This window comes from Rhineura floridana, chromosome 1 (assembly GCF_030035675.1).
Source record: "Rhineura floridana isolate rRhiFlo1 chromosome 1, rRhiFlo1.hap2, whole genome shotgun sequence".
Classification (NCBI taxonomy): domain Eukaryota; kingdom Metazoa; phylum Chordata; class Lepidosauria; order Squamata; family Rhineuridae; genus Rhineura; species Rhineura floridana.
In genome coordinates, this window is record NC_084480.1 from 179,317,362 (window position 1) to 179,336,513 (window position 19,152).

Genomic DNA, 19,152 nt, shown 5'->3' on the forward strand with positions numbered 1-19,152 from the left:
CTAGGTCTTCAGGCATTTTACAACCAAAAATGCAGAGACGTTCTGCAAACGGGATGCCCTTGTATCTGCCCTCTAAATTGGCTGTGGGCATGGATTGAAACCGCAATTCTGTAAAAGCTCTGCACAACGGGGCACAGGTAAAACTAGTAAAATATGCAGCCGGGGCATGGTTAAGTTTAAATTTTGGGAACCATGGGAAAAAGGAGGCCGCAACAATTGATGCTCTGTCTTGGTATGCATCATGATTGAAAATCCGTTTTCGTAAGTCAGAGGGATTAAGATTCAGTAGTTTGCTTAGGGAGAGATCATAGGTTGTTAATAGCTCTGTACATTTTGAGGCAATATAATGTCAATAACCTGTTCCTTAAAAAAACCACCCTTTCATTGTTTGGAAATAGTGGTTAAAAAAACAACTCTCTCCCAACCATTGTCATCTCTGCTTCCACTATTAGCACAGACAGCCTTTAGTCAGGTAGGCAGAAACTTTAGGTAAGAGGAATGGGAGGCTGTGGAACTGTACCATCCTAGGGATTGCCAATGATATACCTTTGAAGGAAAATACCAGCACTCCTCTGTGAACTGGCTCCTAACAAATCAGGTGGAGCATTTTCTTTTAGCTCCATAGATAACAGCAAGTGATCAGGGACCATTCCCTGTTGGAGCATCTGTTGCTAAATGCACAGCAATCTTCTCACGGATCATTTCTAAGGTTTATAATATCTTAATGAAAGAAACCACAGGGTCTCTGGAGGGATTGACGATGACACAGGAACATGTCCTGGGGACTGCTGTACCAGGACAGACATGTTCAGATTACAGAGGAAAAAAATGTAGATATCAGTCTCAGCCCTAATAAGGGAAAATTCCATTACACTGGTACATAGATTGTACCTCACACCCCCAGGGCTGTGGAGTCAGAGTCGTGAGCAATTTTGGGTGGAGTCGGAGTTGGTAGAAATGTACCGACTCCAACTCCTTCATAAATGGCAAATGTATATTAACTAGTAATAACAAATTTACTGTAGTAAAATGGTAGCACAAGGCATTTCATCACCACCACGTGAATCCAGAGCTTGGAAAAGTTACTGTTTTGAACTACAACTCCCACGAGCCCAATCCCTGGGGCTGATGGGAGTTGTAGTTTAAAAAAGTAACTTTTCCAAGCTCTGGATTCACGTGGTGGTGGTGAAATGCCTTGTGCTACCATTTTACTACAGTAAATTTGTTATTACTAGTTAATATACATTTGCCATTTATGAAGGAGTCGGAGTCAGAGTCGGACAGTAGAAAAATAGAAGAGTCGAGTCGGAGTCGAAGGTCTGGCGTACCGACTCCACAGCCCTGCACACTGCTTTGGTTTTCCTGTATTAGGGGTTCCCCCATTCTGGAGTGCTGGAGGGCTGTGTGCAGTTCAGGGGATGAAATCTCACATCTGGTGGTTGTATTTTACAGTGTTAAACGTTTGGAGTGGAGTGTTCTCAGATGTTTCAGCTGTAATGAGGCAGGCAGTAGTCATTTCAATGTAATGGCCACAAGGAACAACACTTTAAAGGACAGAAGATGAAGGGAGGCTTTACTGACTGGTTCAAAGGGGGGATTCTGCAGGGCCATTAGCACTTTGTGCAGGTCCCATGTTGGGTAGTGGTTCTCTGTAGGTGGAGCAGATATTGTTGCTCCACAGAGAAAATGCTTCAGGAAGGGATGAGCTCCTAGTGGGCCTTCCGGGGACGTGGACAGAATTGCTGACAGAGCAATGTGTTGGGCCTGAGTCAATGGGAGCGAGGTAGCCGTGGGTGACTGAGTAGGGCCTGCCTCCGTTTGCACTGAGGGTGCGTGATGAAGGAGGGTGCTAACTATGAGCTGGTAAAGTAGGCTGCAAGGCTCCGTTGGGCCTGCTACTGTCTGTGCTGCGGATTAGCAGTTGGGGCAGAAGCAGCGAGATGGCGGCTGATGGCCACTAACAACTCCCCTGGGCTTGGGCGGTAGCCGTGGACATATAATGGCGGCTGTGGTGGGCCTGCTGCGGTCTGAGCCGTGGACGGGTGGCGGGGTGGAGGTGGTGAGGATGCAGCTGATGGCCGCAAATGGCTCCTTGGAGCCTGTAACGGCCTAGGGGAAGGGAGAAGCAACATGGGGGTGGGCGGCCTGATGGCAGCCAAAGAACGCTTCTCTAAGCGTGTTGCGGGACCTCTGTGGAGATGGGGAGAAGCAGTTTGCCGCCAACAGGGCTGCCGCCACTGAGGGAGGGGGGGATGCACCCGAAGAATGGAAGTCTCTCCCAGTGCCCGATGGCGCGAGAAAGCTTGGGTTGTGAGGGGTAAGGGGGGGCTCCCACATGCGCAGCTGAGATGCCACGGTTCCCCTTAAACAATTTTTTTTAAAGCACCCGGGAATGGGGATTGAGAACCCACAACCTAAAACAAGAGGAAGGGAAGAACAACAACTATAATAAACACACACAGATATACAAGCCTGAACCAACAGTGGAGAGGTAAGATAACCGTCTTTGGTGACGGCAGAAAGAGAACTGTGATAAGGAGCCACAGAGAGCAGGAAGTCCTTACAAAATAAAAAAAATCGAATTGCGCTCTTTCTGCCTTCAACCGCTAGGTGAAGCTAGCTACCCACCTGAGGTCATCTTCACAATAATAACAATTTCATAATACTAAATGGGATACAAGGGAGAAAGAATCACCTTTTGTAACGCTTTCCTGCCTAGTCACCTAGAGGGAAATTTTACTTTACACACGTAACCAAGTGAGTGGCTGTTTGCATATCTGTTAGACTGACTGAGTGACTTGCCTGAGCACTTTGCACACTGAAGTACCACAAAAATGGTTAGCAGAAGGAAACTACATAAAGCATGTGGCACGTCATACTGCAAAACATATGCATGGGACAAGTGCTTCGGGTAGCACTCTAAATGGTAACAAATATATAGGGTTGGATTCAGTGTAAAAGCCCCTTCCATTCATGGAAAGGAGTGAGATCCAGCAGAGTTTCCTGCTGAAAGAAGGCAGTGATTTTTGTCAGTTCCCCCTTCCCCTTGCCTCCCCTAGCACCATCTCCTACTGTTTTGGGGGGTCTTCCAGTGCTCCACGTGTAGCTCTGAAGAGAGCATGCCAGCATCCCCCAATACTCCAAAACAGCTCTGCAGGGGAAATGGGGAGCCAGCAAACATTGCTTGTAGCGCACCCCCATTCCTCCAGCAGGAGCGGCCCCTTGAGCAAAGTTCTCTACACAGAAAATCTGGATCAAAGTCATTAAATATGTTGAGAAGTTATAGCAGTTAATAGATTTTGCTATATATTGTTTATTGGTGACATCTAGTGGACTACAGTGGAAAGCAACCACCAAAATTAATCTGCAACCACATTTAACCTAACTCCAAGTGAAGAGATATTTAATTTACTAAGCCTTTGATTTGGCTGCTCTGTTCTTTAACGTAACTGCTGCTGTGGTTCAGTTATTGACAATTTTAGTTAGCATAAGGGGGTTGAAAGAAAATGCAGATAAAAAGTTTTTTAAAGCTAAAAGGGCACTTTTCCATCACCGCTTTATCACAAAGTTTGATGTGACAAGAACACGATAACAACTAGCAATTCCAAGAGCTACTACAACCACACACAGAAGGAACAACCCCTTCCAGGCCTCTCAGCACCCACTGTCTACTATTCATTCACCCTTTTCCACCCTAGAAAAAAGAGGGAAGGAGAAAACTCTTCACCTTCTGGTTCAGGTACCTTCTACACACTTTCACTAGCAGCCTCTGTTGACTTTTTGGACTCAGAGGAGGAGACAGGAAGAAGGCAGTTGTAGTGAGTAGCAAATTTCTTGGTCCTCTTTGCTGCTCCAAGTCCCAAAAGAGGTTTGGCACTGCCTGAGGGCAAGCATATGGCAGTACTAGGAGGCAGTACTAGAAGGGATTCTCTGCTGACAAATATGGCAGTAGCTGGAATTGGTAGCTGCTCCAAGTATGCGAGGCTCTTCACCAAGTGGAGCCTCATTCATTGGCTTCAGTATGAATTAGAATCTAACCTGTCTTTCATAGTAATTAGATGTTCATGAACATTCCATGACATTGTGACAGTTCACAAATTGGCTAAGAGCCGTGCAGTCAGATGACAGCTACTCTTTAAAAGCTCACTGCAAGATTCAGTCCAGCTCAGCAGAGATGGAACGGTTAAAACTAGAATGAGAATGTATTCTTCTCAACATCAGACAAAAATAAGTGTGCATGTACAATGCTGGCGTGGGAAATAAATGCATCAGCTGCCTCAGGCACCTGGTTCCAAATTCCAAACTGCTGCAATGTGAGCTTGAGCCACATGAAGATGGAAGCCATGCTGCAGAGGTATATGGAAAATGGGCCTTACAGAGTACCAAGAATCGGTGCTTTAAGTTATTTGAAAAAGTAAAAAGTAACCTTTTTGAGAACTGCTCTTATTTCCAGACACCATGTCAGGATGAATTCGACAGTACTCTTTTCTGGTATATACTGTGGCACAGCTGCTCCTGTTGAAAAGGAAACATAAATTACAATTGGGAGCATACCAAGAAATAGTTTTGCTCTTTCATACAAATGCTTGCGAGTTAGTTGTAAAAGTGAAAAGCTGACTCATACTATATTAAAACAGATGCTTTCAAATTATACTTCTAGGGAACCCCGAGGTTCCTTCAAACCTTATCAGTTACAGTAACTTTGGACAAGCTCAACTGAAAAACACTGTGCCAAGGACTGAGCATTTTCTAGAACAGTGGTGGGGAGCCTGTGTCCCTCCAGATGGTGCTGAACTGCAACTCCCATCAGCCCTGACCATAGGCCATGTTGGCTGGGCTGACGGGAGATGAACAACATTTGGAGGGTCACAGGTTCCCCAGCCATATTTTGGAGCAATGGTCAGGCCATCATCACTCCACATCAACTGAGCATGCACCTAGAAACTATATATACAAAGGCTCCACCATTTGTGTGCAGGAGGTCTTTGGCAGACAAACCAATGTGCAATCTCTAGGGCTTCCCTAGAGAAAGCCAGTTTGAACATCACTGATGTCAAAATTCATAAGTGTAGGTCATTAGAACATCGTTTTTTGATGGATTTTCAGGACCTACAGTTCTGAAAAAGAACATAGGTAGTACCTAGATTTTTACCTTCCTTTTTTAGCATCTTTTTTAAAAAGGGAGATGCAGAATATAGCTTGATACACTCCAATTATGGAGAAATCAGCTGTTACTTAGCATTCATGGGTTAAGGGGAAAGGTCCTCTGATGAATCAGTATCTGGTTAAAAAACAAATAGGAAACAGAAATAGACCAACACTGACATAATAGGGTAGAGGGGAGTAAATTGTGAACTCCCCCTCCCCCAATTCTGTGCCAGGGCTGTTTAATTTGTACATAAGTTATCTGAATTCAGAAGTAAACAGTGCTGTAGCCAAATTTGCAGATGGGCACTACATTGTTCAAGATGGTGGAATCCCAAGGACACCAAGAAGAACTCCAAAATAATCTCCACAAACTGGGTAAATGGGCAAACAAAATAATAATTATGTAGATTAAGGCAACAATTCTAATTGCATTTATTATGGAATAAGCCTCATTTTGGTCAGCAAGGCTTATCTCTGAGAAACATGCACAGGACTATGCTGTTAAATATAAAAGCAGTGTACACCGGGGCAATGATTTATAAGTAATGAAAAGACACATATACTTTTCAAATCTCTCTTTAGTCCAAGTCCTGCTCACACATAATAAGGGTCCAGGAATGGATGGACAAGTCCCGTGCCATAGCCAAGGCTCAGGACAAAAACCATGCAGCCCCAGAGCTTGTCTGACCAAGCCCCAATAATTCTCTTTATCTAGCTGTTGAAAACTTTGCAGTCAGAATCCACCACCCTCCAAAGCCTATTTTCTACTTAGCACTTGAGCTCATGTTTTGAGACAAAACTTCCTCTCTGATGCTTTAGGAGCTGCAATTTGCAACGAACTCCTGAGCTCTCAAAAGCAAGAGGGAGGCGGAAATATAAATAATGAGTTCACTCTCAAAAGGGCAGTATCACATGCCACAGATGTACAAAACTTACCTCTCTTTTTAGTGCCTGCCTTCACCTTCATGCAAACCACATAATCATTCTTCTCTGACAGTCCCAAGATGTGAAGAAGTTCTTCCACCTCACTGGTATAATTGGGGCAAATTACATTAAAGGCATCTCCAGGCTGGTAGCTGAATGTGGTTTTCTGTATTTAAAATACAAGTTGGTCCCTGTAAACAGTCCTGAAAAGGTTATGTGCCTTATGCCATCCCCTTCTCTCCACACTACATTAATAAACCACCCAGTATGAACTGAGCATACTGTTGTGTATCGGGGAATAGCCAGAACACTGGGAAGGGGGAAGAGAATATCTTGGAAAAGCAGTCCATATTGCAACATTTATTGTAGACCCCACTTGTAAAAGTTGTATAGTGTTAAAACTAGGACTACAGTTTTCAGGCTTATCATCAAGTTAAAAAAAATCCCCAAACAAATTCAACTTACGGAAATATCAAGTTCTAGCAGCAAAGTCCTTTTTATTGCATCATCCCTGGTGAGTTGAACAGCTCTAATGATAGGAACCTGGAAAGCGGAGCTCTCTGAAACACAACACAGTCTGGGATCCTGAAAACAAGCTGACAGAACTTTAGACCGAAGTAATAAGCACATAAATATTTGTACAACATCATGTGTAACAGCAGGAAAGTATGGGCATGTCCCTGCCAAATAAAGGACTTTAAGGCCTATGATTTCAATGGAAGAGTTTAGCACGTGTTTAACTATTCCACTGAAGTCGATGGAACTCTAAAAGGTGTTTTACTCTGACTGGCTCAGCCTTGTGTCACTTCAGAGAACAGTGTGTCACTTCTATAACTATAGCAAGAAACTGCTATTTACAGGGCGGGGGAAATCTCATACACTAGAACACACAAGGCCTGCAAAAAATAATAGCAAATGCAATAAGGAAACAATGTCAGGTTTAAGAAACAATTAATTGAAATAGTTTTCTTTTTTGGAATACCTGGGCTTAATTAATATACTTTAGAAGAAAACAATTAAGGCCTTAATTAATTTACTTAATTAAGTAAAAATAGTTATGAACTATTAAAAAATTAAGTAAAAATAGTTATGAACTGCCTTTCCCCTCTTTCCTTGTCAGCTGCCTTTCTATTCGTGCTGGCGTGTTCTCTCCACCCCGCCCCTCCCCACAGTCCCAATTTATAATGATTTATTCTAGTAAACAGTAACTAGTAAGACAAGGTATTTTTGAAGGCTGCAAGTCAACAGCCGCATGCATTAGTGGTTTAAAACTATGTTTCAGCAGTCGTCCAGCACACTACTTCAATGCATTGTAGGTGGGGCTGCCTTTGGATACTGGCTGGGGAAAAAAAGAGCCACCAGCTAGCTAGGACTAGACTATTGATCAGGACTACTCAGCTGGAAAAATTAAGGCTGGTTCAAACTTCTAAAGACTGAAACCGCATGGCACCCACATATTTAACTGACTGCATCCTCCCACTGGAGTTTTGTCTCCTCCAGATAAACCACGAGTGGTAAGCCAAGAGCCTTAGCTACAGCACATGGTTTGTCTGCAGCAAGTCAACCCATGGGTCCAGGTCCAGACGTAACACTAAGCCAAACCACTGCTTAGCTCCAGGTAGTACAGCAGCAAGAGAACCAGGGGAGGAGCAAAGCAGCTGCCATTTTTGCTGGGAGCTCCTGCACTCTTGCATATTCATGCTGGGATATGGTTTGGCTTAGCATTACGTTGCATACCATACCGCTATCTCTCAGCCTAACCTACCTCACAGGGTTGTTGCAATAATAACATGGGGAGAAGAGCCATGTACACCCCCTCGTAATAGTAAATGAAAGATGTAATAATCAATGAAACAAAATCATTTCCCCCCTCCACAAGAATGTAACATACTTAGTTCAGAAATGCAAACTTACAGAAGATCAGAGTTTTATATCTCAAAATTGCTCCACTGTGGGAGACCTTACCTGCTCAGAGCTTTCTTGAAATTGCACTTCTAGGTATTCCGGTGGCAAAGCAGGAACATTAAGAGCAGACTGTGAAAGTGGAGGTACTGATTGAGAAAGCGAAGGTCGAGAGCCTTGACTGGGAAGTTCCGTCTTCCTAACCGCTTTTGATAAAAGACCATTTTTCACACCTGAATCCTCTAGCTTCAAATGCTCCATTCTGGAGTCTATGCATGAGTTACAAACTGTGTCAACGCAAAGAGATGGAGACTTGTCACTGTGGTTTGTGTCTTCTTTTCTGGATTCAAATTCCTGATGGAGGGCAACCCAAAGTCCAGCAATCCAAGGATCAACCACCACTTCCAAACTGAAGCAAAATAAAGTGATCTTTAAAAGAATATTATGAAAATATCTGGATAAATGCCAGTATCCCAATGTTAACTGTTATGAGGTATCAAATATTTGGAATTTTTAATCTTTGATTCATCTCAGTGAACCAGAGTTTGAAAAGGCCTACAACAGCAAAGATTCCTGGGAAACAGCCCCTCTGTGACCTCTGAGTACATATCTTGCAATGCCTGAAGGTATAGACTTCCTGACTCATGGAAATTTGGGATTTGTCACCCAGTAAGAATAGGCGCTCCTTTCAAACAAAGGAAATGCTTATGATAATCTAGGCCATCACGAGGAAACAGAATAACTCCTTTCAAACTAGGAGGTGTTGTGCATTTCTAAGCCTTTGGAGAAGACAGGATAAACTCCTGTCAAACAAAGAAACTGTTTTACACAAGGATTATGATAATCTTAACCTTGAGGAATCATCAGGAATCTACAGCAGGAGATCACACCTATTATCTGGGAACTTATCAGGAAATGAGTGGGTCCACATCCTCCTGGAGACATTTACTTTGGGTTTACTTTGGGGTCAGTTTAGTTAGGAAAAGGTATAAAACATGAGGAGTGAGAAGGGGAGTTCAGTTCCTCTTCTGGAGGGCTCCAACAACGCACGCTAGCATCTTTGGGACAATTTCAGAGCTATGGATTTGGGTGAGAACTTTCAAATCTGGCGCTGGTTACAAAGGGCGGAGCTTTTGCTCATTGGGCTAGATACAAAAGTCTCTCTCTCTCAGCTTTAGGCTTGCAGCAACTCTCCAGGAAAGGTATATGCAAATATCTGGGCCTTTTTCCTTTCCTTTCCTTTTCTTTTCTTTCTGTGTGGGTGAACTTAATGTGAAAGTGTTCATAGGGTCAGTCTCTTTGCTTTAGTCTATCCAGTGTTGTTGAATGAATGAATGAATAATAGTTAGAAAGCTACTCATTGTTAACTGCAATTGTATACTGCAATATTTTCCCTTGTTTCTTCTCTTGATAAAACCACTCTGTATTTTACTTGCAGTGTATGTGTTATTGGGTTAAGGGTAAAATTATACATGTTCTGGGGGTGACGTGCAGGTAACTCCAGCAAAAAGATCCTACTGCTCTCTTTTGGGGACTTGGGTTTCTAGTGAGCTACGCTCATGAGGAAGTTCAAGGTCCCTTCGTAACATAATTATTTAAACAAAGTAATGAGTTATTTAAAAGGCAAATGTTTTTTATGACAGCTTTACAAAAGACAGGCATTTAACATATTAGAACATGTTCTACAGCAGCAGAAAAAGACATAAAAGGTGTGATATTATCTTAAATTTTCTCATTTCAGAAACTTATAAACAGTGCCCATCTTTCAATAAATTTGTTTTCTTGAGGGTTTGATCCAGCATATTTGGTATGTTAATTTAAATAAGGCTGTTTCCTATATTTTCTTCATTCATTCTTGTAGGAAGTGAGTTTTTGTTTTTTCAATGATGACAAAGGCATAGCCTTGCACACATTAGAAAATATGCAGCTAATTGTACATCCACCTTTTCTACTTCTGTCTGGATTACACACAAAAGAATCATTTTGGAATTTCTTGATAACCTATATGCTGCAATTTCCTGTATGATTCCCAACACAATGTTCCAGAATTATTTTTACTCCGACACATGCCCAGGAAATGTTTACAAAGACCACTTGGACTGCTCTGCAGTTCCAGCATCTTACATTAGTTTTGTAAATTTTGCTTATCCTGCAGGGTGTCAAATGCCACTGATATACTAATTCAAAAAGTGTTCCTTTAGGTTAACACTTCTTAGTAATTATGGTATTTGTTGAATAACCAAGTCCATTCTTCCGGCTCCTTACGCACGTTATCACAGTAAACCTTCCTCCCACTTAAAATGCAGTTATTCAAGAGTATGCAAAGAGCAGATCAGAGCCCTTCAGTCGCCATTATAATCACAAGTAAAAACGCCAGTGAGGTAGTTACTTATTAAAAAGTCCTGTCCTGTTCTTTGGACTGCATTGGCATGAAGAAAAAACAACAACAGAACTTCATGCACAAAGAAGCACAAATCCAGCCATCGCTATCAACTTCCATTCACCTTACCTCTTCTGGGAATTCAAGACTCCTCTTTCCTGGAAGTGATGTGGAGCAGGAAGGCAAGACAATAAAGAAGGCAGCTGTGCCCAAGAGCAATGTGGATTGCTCATGCCCAGTAGCTCTGCAGAACCAGCAGACAAAAGACACAGAGGGGTCATACCAGCTGAGGCTAAGCAAGCTATGCTCACTTAACCTGAGCCATCACAACTGCTCCATGGCTATTGCCTGCATATTATCTGCTGCTTCTGGAAATATCCCCTCGTTGAAGAAAGAAAGCACACATGTGCAACCCTCAACTATGCTACTGGGGCAAGTTCAAGGTTCTTGTGCTGATATACAAAGCCCTGAACAACTTGGGTCCAGGATATCATATCCCAGCCCGATCACTGAAATCAACCTGAGGAGAATTGCTGTATTACAGCAACCTGGTTGGCCTCAACCAGAAATCAGGTATTTAGTGTGGCTGGTCCCAAGCTGTGGAACACTTTTCTGACAGAGGTTTGGAGGCAGCCTCGCTTTTGACTTTCAGGCCTCTCTTTTTTTGTGTGCCAACAGGCCTATGTTTAAAATGTTTTTGAGTAACCAATCATTTTAATGATCACTTTGTATTGTTATTAAATATTTTAATGTTACTATACACTGCCTTGATGTCTTGCGAGAGGGTGGTATATACATACTTTTATAAATAAATCTAGGATAGTTAGGAGATCTTTAGGTCCCTCTCCTATTTCTCCCCGACCCAGTTTATAAATCCATGCCTGGACACAGCCAGATGTGGACACTGCCTGTTACAAATAAATGGAAGACTAATTCAGTAAGAGCAGCCGCCGCCGCATTCCACTGAATTTTTTAGAACAAAACAAAATGCCACACAACTGCAACTTAAAAGAAGTGTTTCCAGATAATTTCTGGTCTCTTACCCTATGGCATCATCAGCTAGTCCCACCTCACAAAAACGTTGTGCTCCAAGTTCCTGAAATCGTTTGTCTATTATCTTCCCACCATTGCAGAAGAACGTATATTCCGAGTCTCCCAGACCTGAAAAAGCCACAGTAAGAAAAAAGGGAAAACAGAAAAAACTGCATGTTATCCAAATTAATTCATTGGACAAGGTGTTTCAAAACAAAAATAAAATGCTATACTCAAGCTTTAGTGCAAAAGCAAGACAAACCAAGACCAAAACAAGAAATATAATATCCCAGGATTGTTAGTGCAGGTCTCCTTGTGCAGAAATGTATAGTGGAAGATGGCAAGAAGATTATGGGTTGTTTTACACAAAGTCCAATTATATTTTGTTCCAATCTCAAAGGGCTTGGGTAAAGTTGGGGGATTTTTCCAAAGCTGACTGTCTCATCCACCCAGCCACGCACTCCCACTCTCTGAACCATTCAGGCAATGCAGAGAAGAGAAAGAAGTAGTGTTTAATTTGCTTCTGAACTACAAACCTGTGCCTGCCCCACAAGTCCAACTCTTGACAAGGACTAGCCACATGGTCCCCAGATGACAATCCAGAAACACCTCTCTTCTATAGTGCTTGAAATGCTTGGCTTGAGGAATGCAACAGAGGCAAACTTGCAAACAAAGGAAAGGGAAATGCAGCAGAAAGAGCCCTCCTCATTTTGTCTTTCCTCCCTCACACTATTCATCCTTTCCACCCCTCCGTCCCAGGGGAAGCAGGGATTGACATGTGGCACAATTGCTGCGCAGCAACCTCTCATGATCTCTTAGTGCCCCCAGGCTATTGAAGTAACTGGAAAGCACACAGACCTGTGAACAACCAATTCCTCCATGCGGTGGGGGGGGGGGAGACAAAAACAGAAAGTAAGGGGGGCACATACAGAAATTGGGGCCATGAGACATGCTAGCAAGCTGGAGGTTTAAGCTGCTGCTCCCTCCCCCATCCCTCAAGTCAGCCATCTAGCAAAAATTGTTACATCTCTGCAGTAGCAATTAATCATTGTTACTGTAATTAATCACTAAGTTGTTGGTTTTTTTAATACAGGAAAATAATTATAATTTTGTTTGATAAAGACAGTAGTCAAACACAAACATTATCAGTTAAAAAGCCAGTGAATCATGCTTAATATTAATATTCACAATCTCCAAAGTGCAGAAGGCACTACAAGTCTATGATTTAGCTGCCTATATTTATGACATTCTGCCATCACATTCTGTAAACTTCCAAATTAATGAAGTCAATCAGCCTAGTAGCTAGCTATATGTGCCTGATGACACCGTAAAAGCATAAGAAAAGAGTATTCAAATTCAATAATTAAAGCTAAGATACCAAAGTTACAGTATTTTAGATTACTGTTTGTATTAGTTTCATATTCAATAGCACACACTGAAATGTGAAGTAAAATGTATAATGCTATTTTTATTTCATCATAAATGAGATAATAAAGACTGAGCCACTTTCCCTTAGTTATGCAGTCCAAATTCATATTAATTTGCCATCCACTTTTCCATCACATTTGTACAATGAGAGTTCTCTCAGATATCACAAATTTAAAAAATAGGAAGATATAGCAAAAAATCTACAGGATGTCAAACAGCAAAAAATTAAAAATACAGCATACATATTTCCCAATAAAGACAATACAGCTAAATCCTTATTTCAGAGAGGCTTAAATAGCATCCCAATTCTATGTGGTACTTCATAAATAACTGCAACAAAACAATAACAAATGTAATTGTTGTTCCCACCAATCAACAATTTAAACAATTTGATCAAAATATATTGGGCTGAATTGCACTAACAATTTTTCCTGCTATATATGAATAACAGATTACAAATAAATTACCTAGCAATCCATATCGTAAATGGGAGAAGTGGTCCGATGGCAAAGCTTTGTTGTTAATTTCCTTAACAAACTTGACTGCTGTGTCTGGTGGCTCTCCTGTACCCGTAGTAGAAACAACAATAACCACAGGGTCCTTTTCACTATCCAAGTTATACTAAAAATTGAAATAAATCAAATTAGAGCATAAACTGCACAGACATTCAAAGCAAGGTGGTATTTAGATACACACAATCAAAGCTGAACATGCAGTAATGCAGGGTTATGCCTTTGTGATGCTTTTTTTTTTAACCAGGCTTTTCAAGTAGATAGTGCTTTTTTTAAAAAAAACACAATTTTCAGTGAGCCTGCTAAAGTAAGGGTTATTAACACAGAGAGAACATATATAATGGGAAGATCCAGATAATGGCTTAAAATATGCATACAATGTGCTAAAATCATTTACGTATGTTTAGATTTGCTTAGAAGATGCTTAAGACTTATTGAACTAGTGTATAAAGTTAGAAGTTTTCCCCCCCTTCAGAGTTGGAGAAAAAGCATTTTAAAAAAGATAAGCGTTTCTCTACCCACTCTTCCCCCTTCAGGAAGTCTGGGTGTATACCCAAGATAGTACATTCCAAATAATCAAGAGAAGAACAGGAAAATACCTTAGTAGGGTTTTCTGAATGGCCAGCAGTAACCTGGCCAATTCACCTATGAATTGATCTGAGAACATCTATGTTTATAAAACAGAAATCTATGAGAACGAAAAGGTGTTTGTAAGACTGTCCCATGAGAATGTTTATGACAAACCTGTGGGAATGAATTCATGAGAAAAGACCATGCGAACACACCTTCCCATAGAAGAGTGTATAAAAAGCCAGGTTTCATAGCACTCAGGCCCCCTTAGCTCTGCGGGGGGGGGGGGTTGAAGAAAGCAAAAGAACCATCCATCTATTCCATCCATAACATCTGATGGGTAACGTATCATGACATGTATTTCTACGTCCTTTGTACTTTGGCTCTGTGATATGACTTAGAGTTTAACTCAGTCCTTCAACCATTGTACCTTGTTTTAATTAAGATGTGCCTTCAGAGTTTTATACTTTGATGTTAAATGGATATCCAGCAATTTCTTTTGTGCATATATAAATATTGCTATTTTTCTGTTTCTGCAATGATGGCTAAGGCCACCTAGAATGCATTTTATTAGTTGCAGTGTGCAAGATATGAATAAACAGCATATATTATAAAGACTATTCTGCTGTCTGAAGTTTGACACCCAAATAGAAAATTTCTGATACTTCCCAAGACTAAAGACTTCTTGAGTGGGGTCTCCTCTATTCTATACTCCGCCTACATTAGACAACTGCTGTTGATAATCTGTGAGCTTAGGTGACCTAATGTTCGACATACAAGGACTCTGTGCAGATATGGGGGAAGGGAGAAAGGAAGAACCCTCGATCCTATGCATACATTGGCAAGGGGCAGTCTTGCCAGTAACACGTAGTTATAACACAGTCAATGAAAGAAACAGATAAAATGGTTCTAACTCCAAGTCTTGCACTTGTTTGCATAATAGACAGGTCAGTCATGCCATACATGCTGCAAGGATCTAAAGTAAGAGGCAATAACTGAGATGGGAATCAAAAGACTCTCTCTGCCTTTCTTGGCAAAAAATATAGCATGTTCCCGAGGGAGCATAACTAGCTAACTCCACCCAAAGACAGTAAGCACAGGACTTGACTGTACATTTTTAAGTCTTTTCCTGTGAAATTTACACAGTGGTATGATGATCCTTTGGGATACTAGGCCAAGGTGGAACTAAGGTCAACATATACTTTTGCCCCTTAGGAAAGAAGGCAGGAAGCATGTCCAGGTGAACTAAAAAAATAGATACACTTAGACAAATTATATATATTCACACCAAAATGTAACTTCTTGCATCCCAACTCTCCATGACTGTACCAATATAAGTGCACTGTACTAGATCTATTACAGTGTTGGACTTACACCAGGAACATTTATGTTCAAGCCCCTGCTCAGCCACAAACCTCACTAGGTAACTTTGAACCAAGCATTCTCTCTCTCAACCTAACCTACCTCACAGAGTTGTCATGAGGATAACCTCCATTTAGGCCTCCACAAAGAAAGATGGGATGCAAGTGTGAGAAAGAAATGCACATGTAACCAAGATGAAGCCCCAGTACACATAACTGCATTTTGTTCATATTTCTGCCTTCTTATATCTTCTCTTTCCCCCTGTCCAACTTGTTCCCTTTGACAAAATCTGTACAGTAGGGTCCTGCTTCTTGGCGCCCCACTTTTCAGCGTTCCGCTAATACAGCGCCAGCGGGGCAATCAGCTGGAGGGGGGGCTGGAGCTCACAGAATCATAGAGTTGGAAGGGGCCTATAATGCCATCGAGTCCAACCCCCCCCTCAATGCAGGAATCCAAATCAAAGCATTCCCGACAGATGGCTGTCCAGCTGCCTCTTGAATGCCTCCAGTGTCAGAGAGCCCACTACCTCTCTAGGTAATTGGTTCCATTGTCGTATGGCTCTAACAGTTAGGAAGTTTTTCCTGATGTCCAGTCGAAATCTGGCTTCCTGCAACTGGAGCTGATCGCGCCGGAGGGAAAGATCAGCTGTAGCGCGCCACAGCTGATCTTCTCCTCCTCGGGGTGATAAGACTCCCGCACTCCAGCTGATCCCGCCAGAGGGATAGATCAGCTGTAGCCTCCTCCTCTGGCGCTGTTAGCGTGTTAGGTTCCAGACCCCCACGCTACAGATGATCCACTTTTTCGCGGTCTTCACTTTTCGGTGGGGGTCTGGAACCTAACCTGCCATATGAGTGGGGCCCTACTGTAGTGTAAGCAACTTGATGCAACAAGCAGTCCTTTGTATGTCATGACTATCTGCTTGATATCACAACATAAATAAGAAAAATCAATTATTTTCTTTGCCCAATGACATCAACAGAAAGGGGGAGGGAGGATTCAAGATGTACCTTTTGAGAGAAATATTTCTAAGGAAAACATGGAATGACCTAAAGAAATGGTAGAGAAGGAAGTCATTTGCCCTGCCTCATTCTTGAATGTCCAAAGTGGGCGTCAAGCACAAAAATCTCACCTTGTCTGACTCACTGATGCAGTGAAGATCTGCTTCAAACCCACATTCCTTTGCCTGCTCACCTATTTCCTCAGCTATGGCTTTTGCCTGGCCCTTCTGGCTTGCATAAAGGAGCAAAAACCGCCAATTTGTTTTATGGCACATCTTTCAAGGATGAGCTACATGGAGAAAGAAAGAAAAAGATGAAAAGGAGAAAAGCAAGGTGATTTCTTTGTATGTGACAATTAAGACTGTAATCATTTCTAGAAACAACTCCTGCTCCCACGGCTGGTGCCAAAGGGCAGCCAAGTTGGGCCCTAGCTGGGGGCCCCTGCACCCCAGAGAGGGCCCTGAAGGGCCCAGCCTTAGGATCGAAAGGCAGTGCTCCTGTTACATGATCCACGGCAGTGTCGGCTCCCAACCCTGCTGCCAATCATGGAGAAGGAGCTCCCAGGCACCCCCACATACAGTCAGCATGGGATTCAATAAGCCTGCCCACACATTCCATCTGCTTCTCCTGTCCTTGTAAATTACATGCATGCTGTCCATGCATGCCTACCATCAACCAAGATAGCAGTGGAGACTTCCCTATGGGAATGACGACCCCACTGCCATCTTGGTTGATCGCAGGCATGCATGTGCAATGTACATGTCATTCACAGGGACGGGAGGGGTAGGTGGGACATGTGGGCAGGGTTATTAGCTCTGTGCTGCCTATAAGGGGGGTGCTGGACTATGGCACTGCAGGTCTGGGACAGGCTGGTGTCCAAGGACCCAGTAACGCCTGGCGCCAGCCCTGCCTGCTCCCCCCACCCCACGTATATCACTCACTCCATTGCTCTTCATGGGGCCAAAATTCTACACATAATGCTTTGTAAGTCTTATTGAACAAAGTGGGACTTGCTTCTGCATGGGATCAGGTTGCATGTACTTCACTTACACACACAAGCAGGCTGGCCCAATCAAAACTGGCAGTACAGGCTGCTGCTTGGGATAGCAGAAATCCAGAGGCGCAAAGCTAATTGGAAAAATCCTTTAGGGAGAAGAGAGGTTTTTTCCACCTGATCCTTACTTGGGAAAGCATACTCTAAACTGAGGTGGCAGCAATTGTGTACCTCCCATTTTCAAGATTGCAGTCCCTTTCCTCAACGGAGCAAAAATGTCTTCCTACATTCCATTTGCTTGTATGGAACAGAAAGAAAAGGCTATTTCAGGAAAGCCTTAAGAGGAAAAAACACAGCTGAAAGCACCAACATTACGCAGAACAAAATGAAGTAGGGGAACACAGTACACACCCACACACCCCTGGAGCAGGTAAAATAGTCAGTTCTGAGAGTGGATCCAAGTTTGGAGCAATATGTAGTATGGAAGTGAATGGATCAGTTTGTGAGGCCACACGCCATGAATGGCTGCATCTGCAACTGTAATACACACATAGACGGGACCGAGAGAGGGTCCCTCTGTAGCCTACTCCAACGCAGGCTGCTTGGATCAGCAGTCCAAGTGTTTTTTTAAAAACATAAACACACCAGATGTAAAATATATTTTGTATCTAGGGATATGCTAGAATTCCACCCCAATTTGAATTTGGTACCACATTTTCCATTAATTCACTCATTCACCATCACTGTGGATCAGATTTTTATGTAGCAATTTTCCCCAGCTATTTTTGAAAATTGATTTTTTTTAAAAAAAAAATCTGCCTTTAAAATATAAATATTAAGAATAATTTTATTTTAACAATTGGTAAAAGCAGCAGCTATCTGACAAAGAATGAACTCGAATTGATACCTGCCTGTTACACTGACTGCAGATTTCAATATACTCGCAAAGTCATATAAAGACGGCAGTCATGAGTACATCTTTAAGAAGTCTAAACCAGCAACAAGTTATGCCTTCAACCGTGCTACTCCATGACTCTCGGAGCCCATCTCTTCCCCTGTGGAACAAATTCAGGTCTTATGTGTTCTAACAGGCTTGGCAGGATTATGGAAAAAGGTACTACTTGAGTAACAGGACAGGAGGCACAGAAGGCTACAACATTTCTTTAAAGGTATAGGCAAGGTTTCTGGGATGACACCTGGCAAACTTCATCAATCCTTGCCACTTATAAGTCAGTCTTTCAGTATCATACAAGGGCCATATGCCCAAGGCCTGGCTCAAATCAACTTGAAAATGTCATCCTCTTATCCTTTCCCTTTGGATAAAAGTTTTGCTACTTATGGGGTCTTCCATATAAGTTTTTTTCTTTTTAAAAACCACCCAAGAGCAAAGTCATTCAGAACTTGTTTAGATGCTTGTCTGCATTCAGCCCAGAAGGTAAACTTTCTTTTCTTTTAAGGATTTAAATAAAAGGCATTTCTGAGCGTATGCAGAGTGCCTTTCTTTTGTGTAGGGGCATAGCTGCTGCTCTGAAGAACTGAACTCAATACAGCCTCTGGGCATGTGCAAAGTGTATTTCACCCTCAAACATAAACGATTAACATTAATTGACACAGTTCCTTAGTGGCTCCCCCTTTAACAGGAGAAAATACAAGGGAAAGCCTAAGGCCAGACTTTTTTTCTTGATAAAATCCTCCTTTCATCCGCAGTAAAACACAAAGTGCCCCAAACTCATGGCATTATGCTCCTGTTCGGATTTTTTTTAGTATGCCGCTTGCAACTCCATGATTAATTTTGCGGAGCCAGATGACGAGCCGACTATGGATTGCACAAGACTCCAGGAAAAAGCTGAGCCACAAGAGTCTCCAATCAAAACTATAAGAACCGGGCCCTCGAGTCCTTCT

At 42.3% G+C, this 19,152-nt stretch overlaps 1 protein-coding gene across 6 annotated transcripts in view; it reads right to left on the reverse strand.

The window, feature by feature from the left end:
• MTRR (5-methyltetrahydrofolate-homocysteine methyltransferase reductase) overlaps positions 1-19,152 on the reverse strand; it is a 32,344-nt gene that overhangs the window by 12,137 nt on the left and 1,055 nt on the right. For 2 of the 6 annotated variants that reach the window (XM_061588174.1, XM_061588193.1), the window contains exons 2-8: positions 16,388-16,545; positions 13,282-13,435; positions 11,398-11,515; positions 8,038-8,383; positions 6,538-6,657; positions 6,085-6,238; positions 4,427-4,515 (exon numbers count right to left, since the gene is read on the reverse strand). In XM_061588174.1, the coding sequence (XP_061444158.1) occupies positions 4,427-4,515; positions 6,085-6,238; positions 6,538-6,657; positions 8,038-8,383; positions 11,398-11,515; positions 13,282-13,435; positions 16,388-16,531 (1,125 nt within the window). In that variant the 5' untranslated portion in view covers positions 16,532-16,545. Of the gene's footprint in view, positions 1-4,426; positions 4,516-6,084; positions 6,239-6,537; positions 6,658-8,037; positions 8,384-10,483; positions 10,670-11,397; positions 11,516-11,922; positions 11,984-13,281; positions 13,436-16,265; positions 16,341-16,387; positions 16,546-18,161; positions 18,306-19,152 lie in introns of those variants that run through there. The other 4 variants (XM_061588183.1, XM_061588203.1, XM_061588212.1 and 1 more) reach the window with 4 other exon arrangements.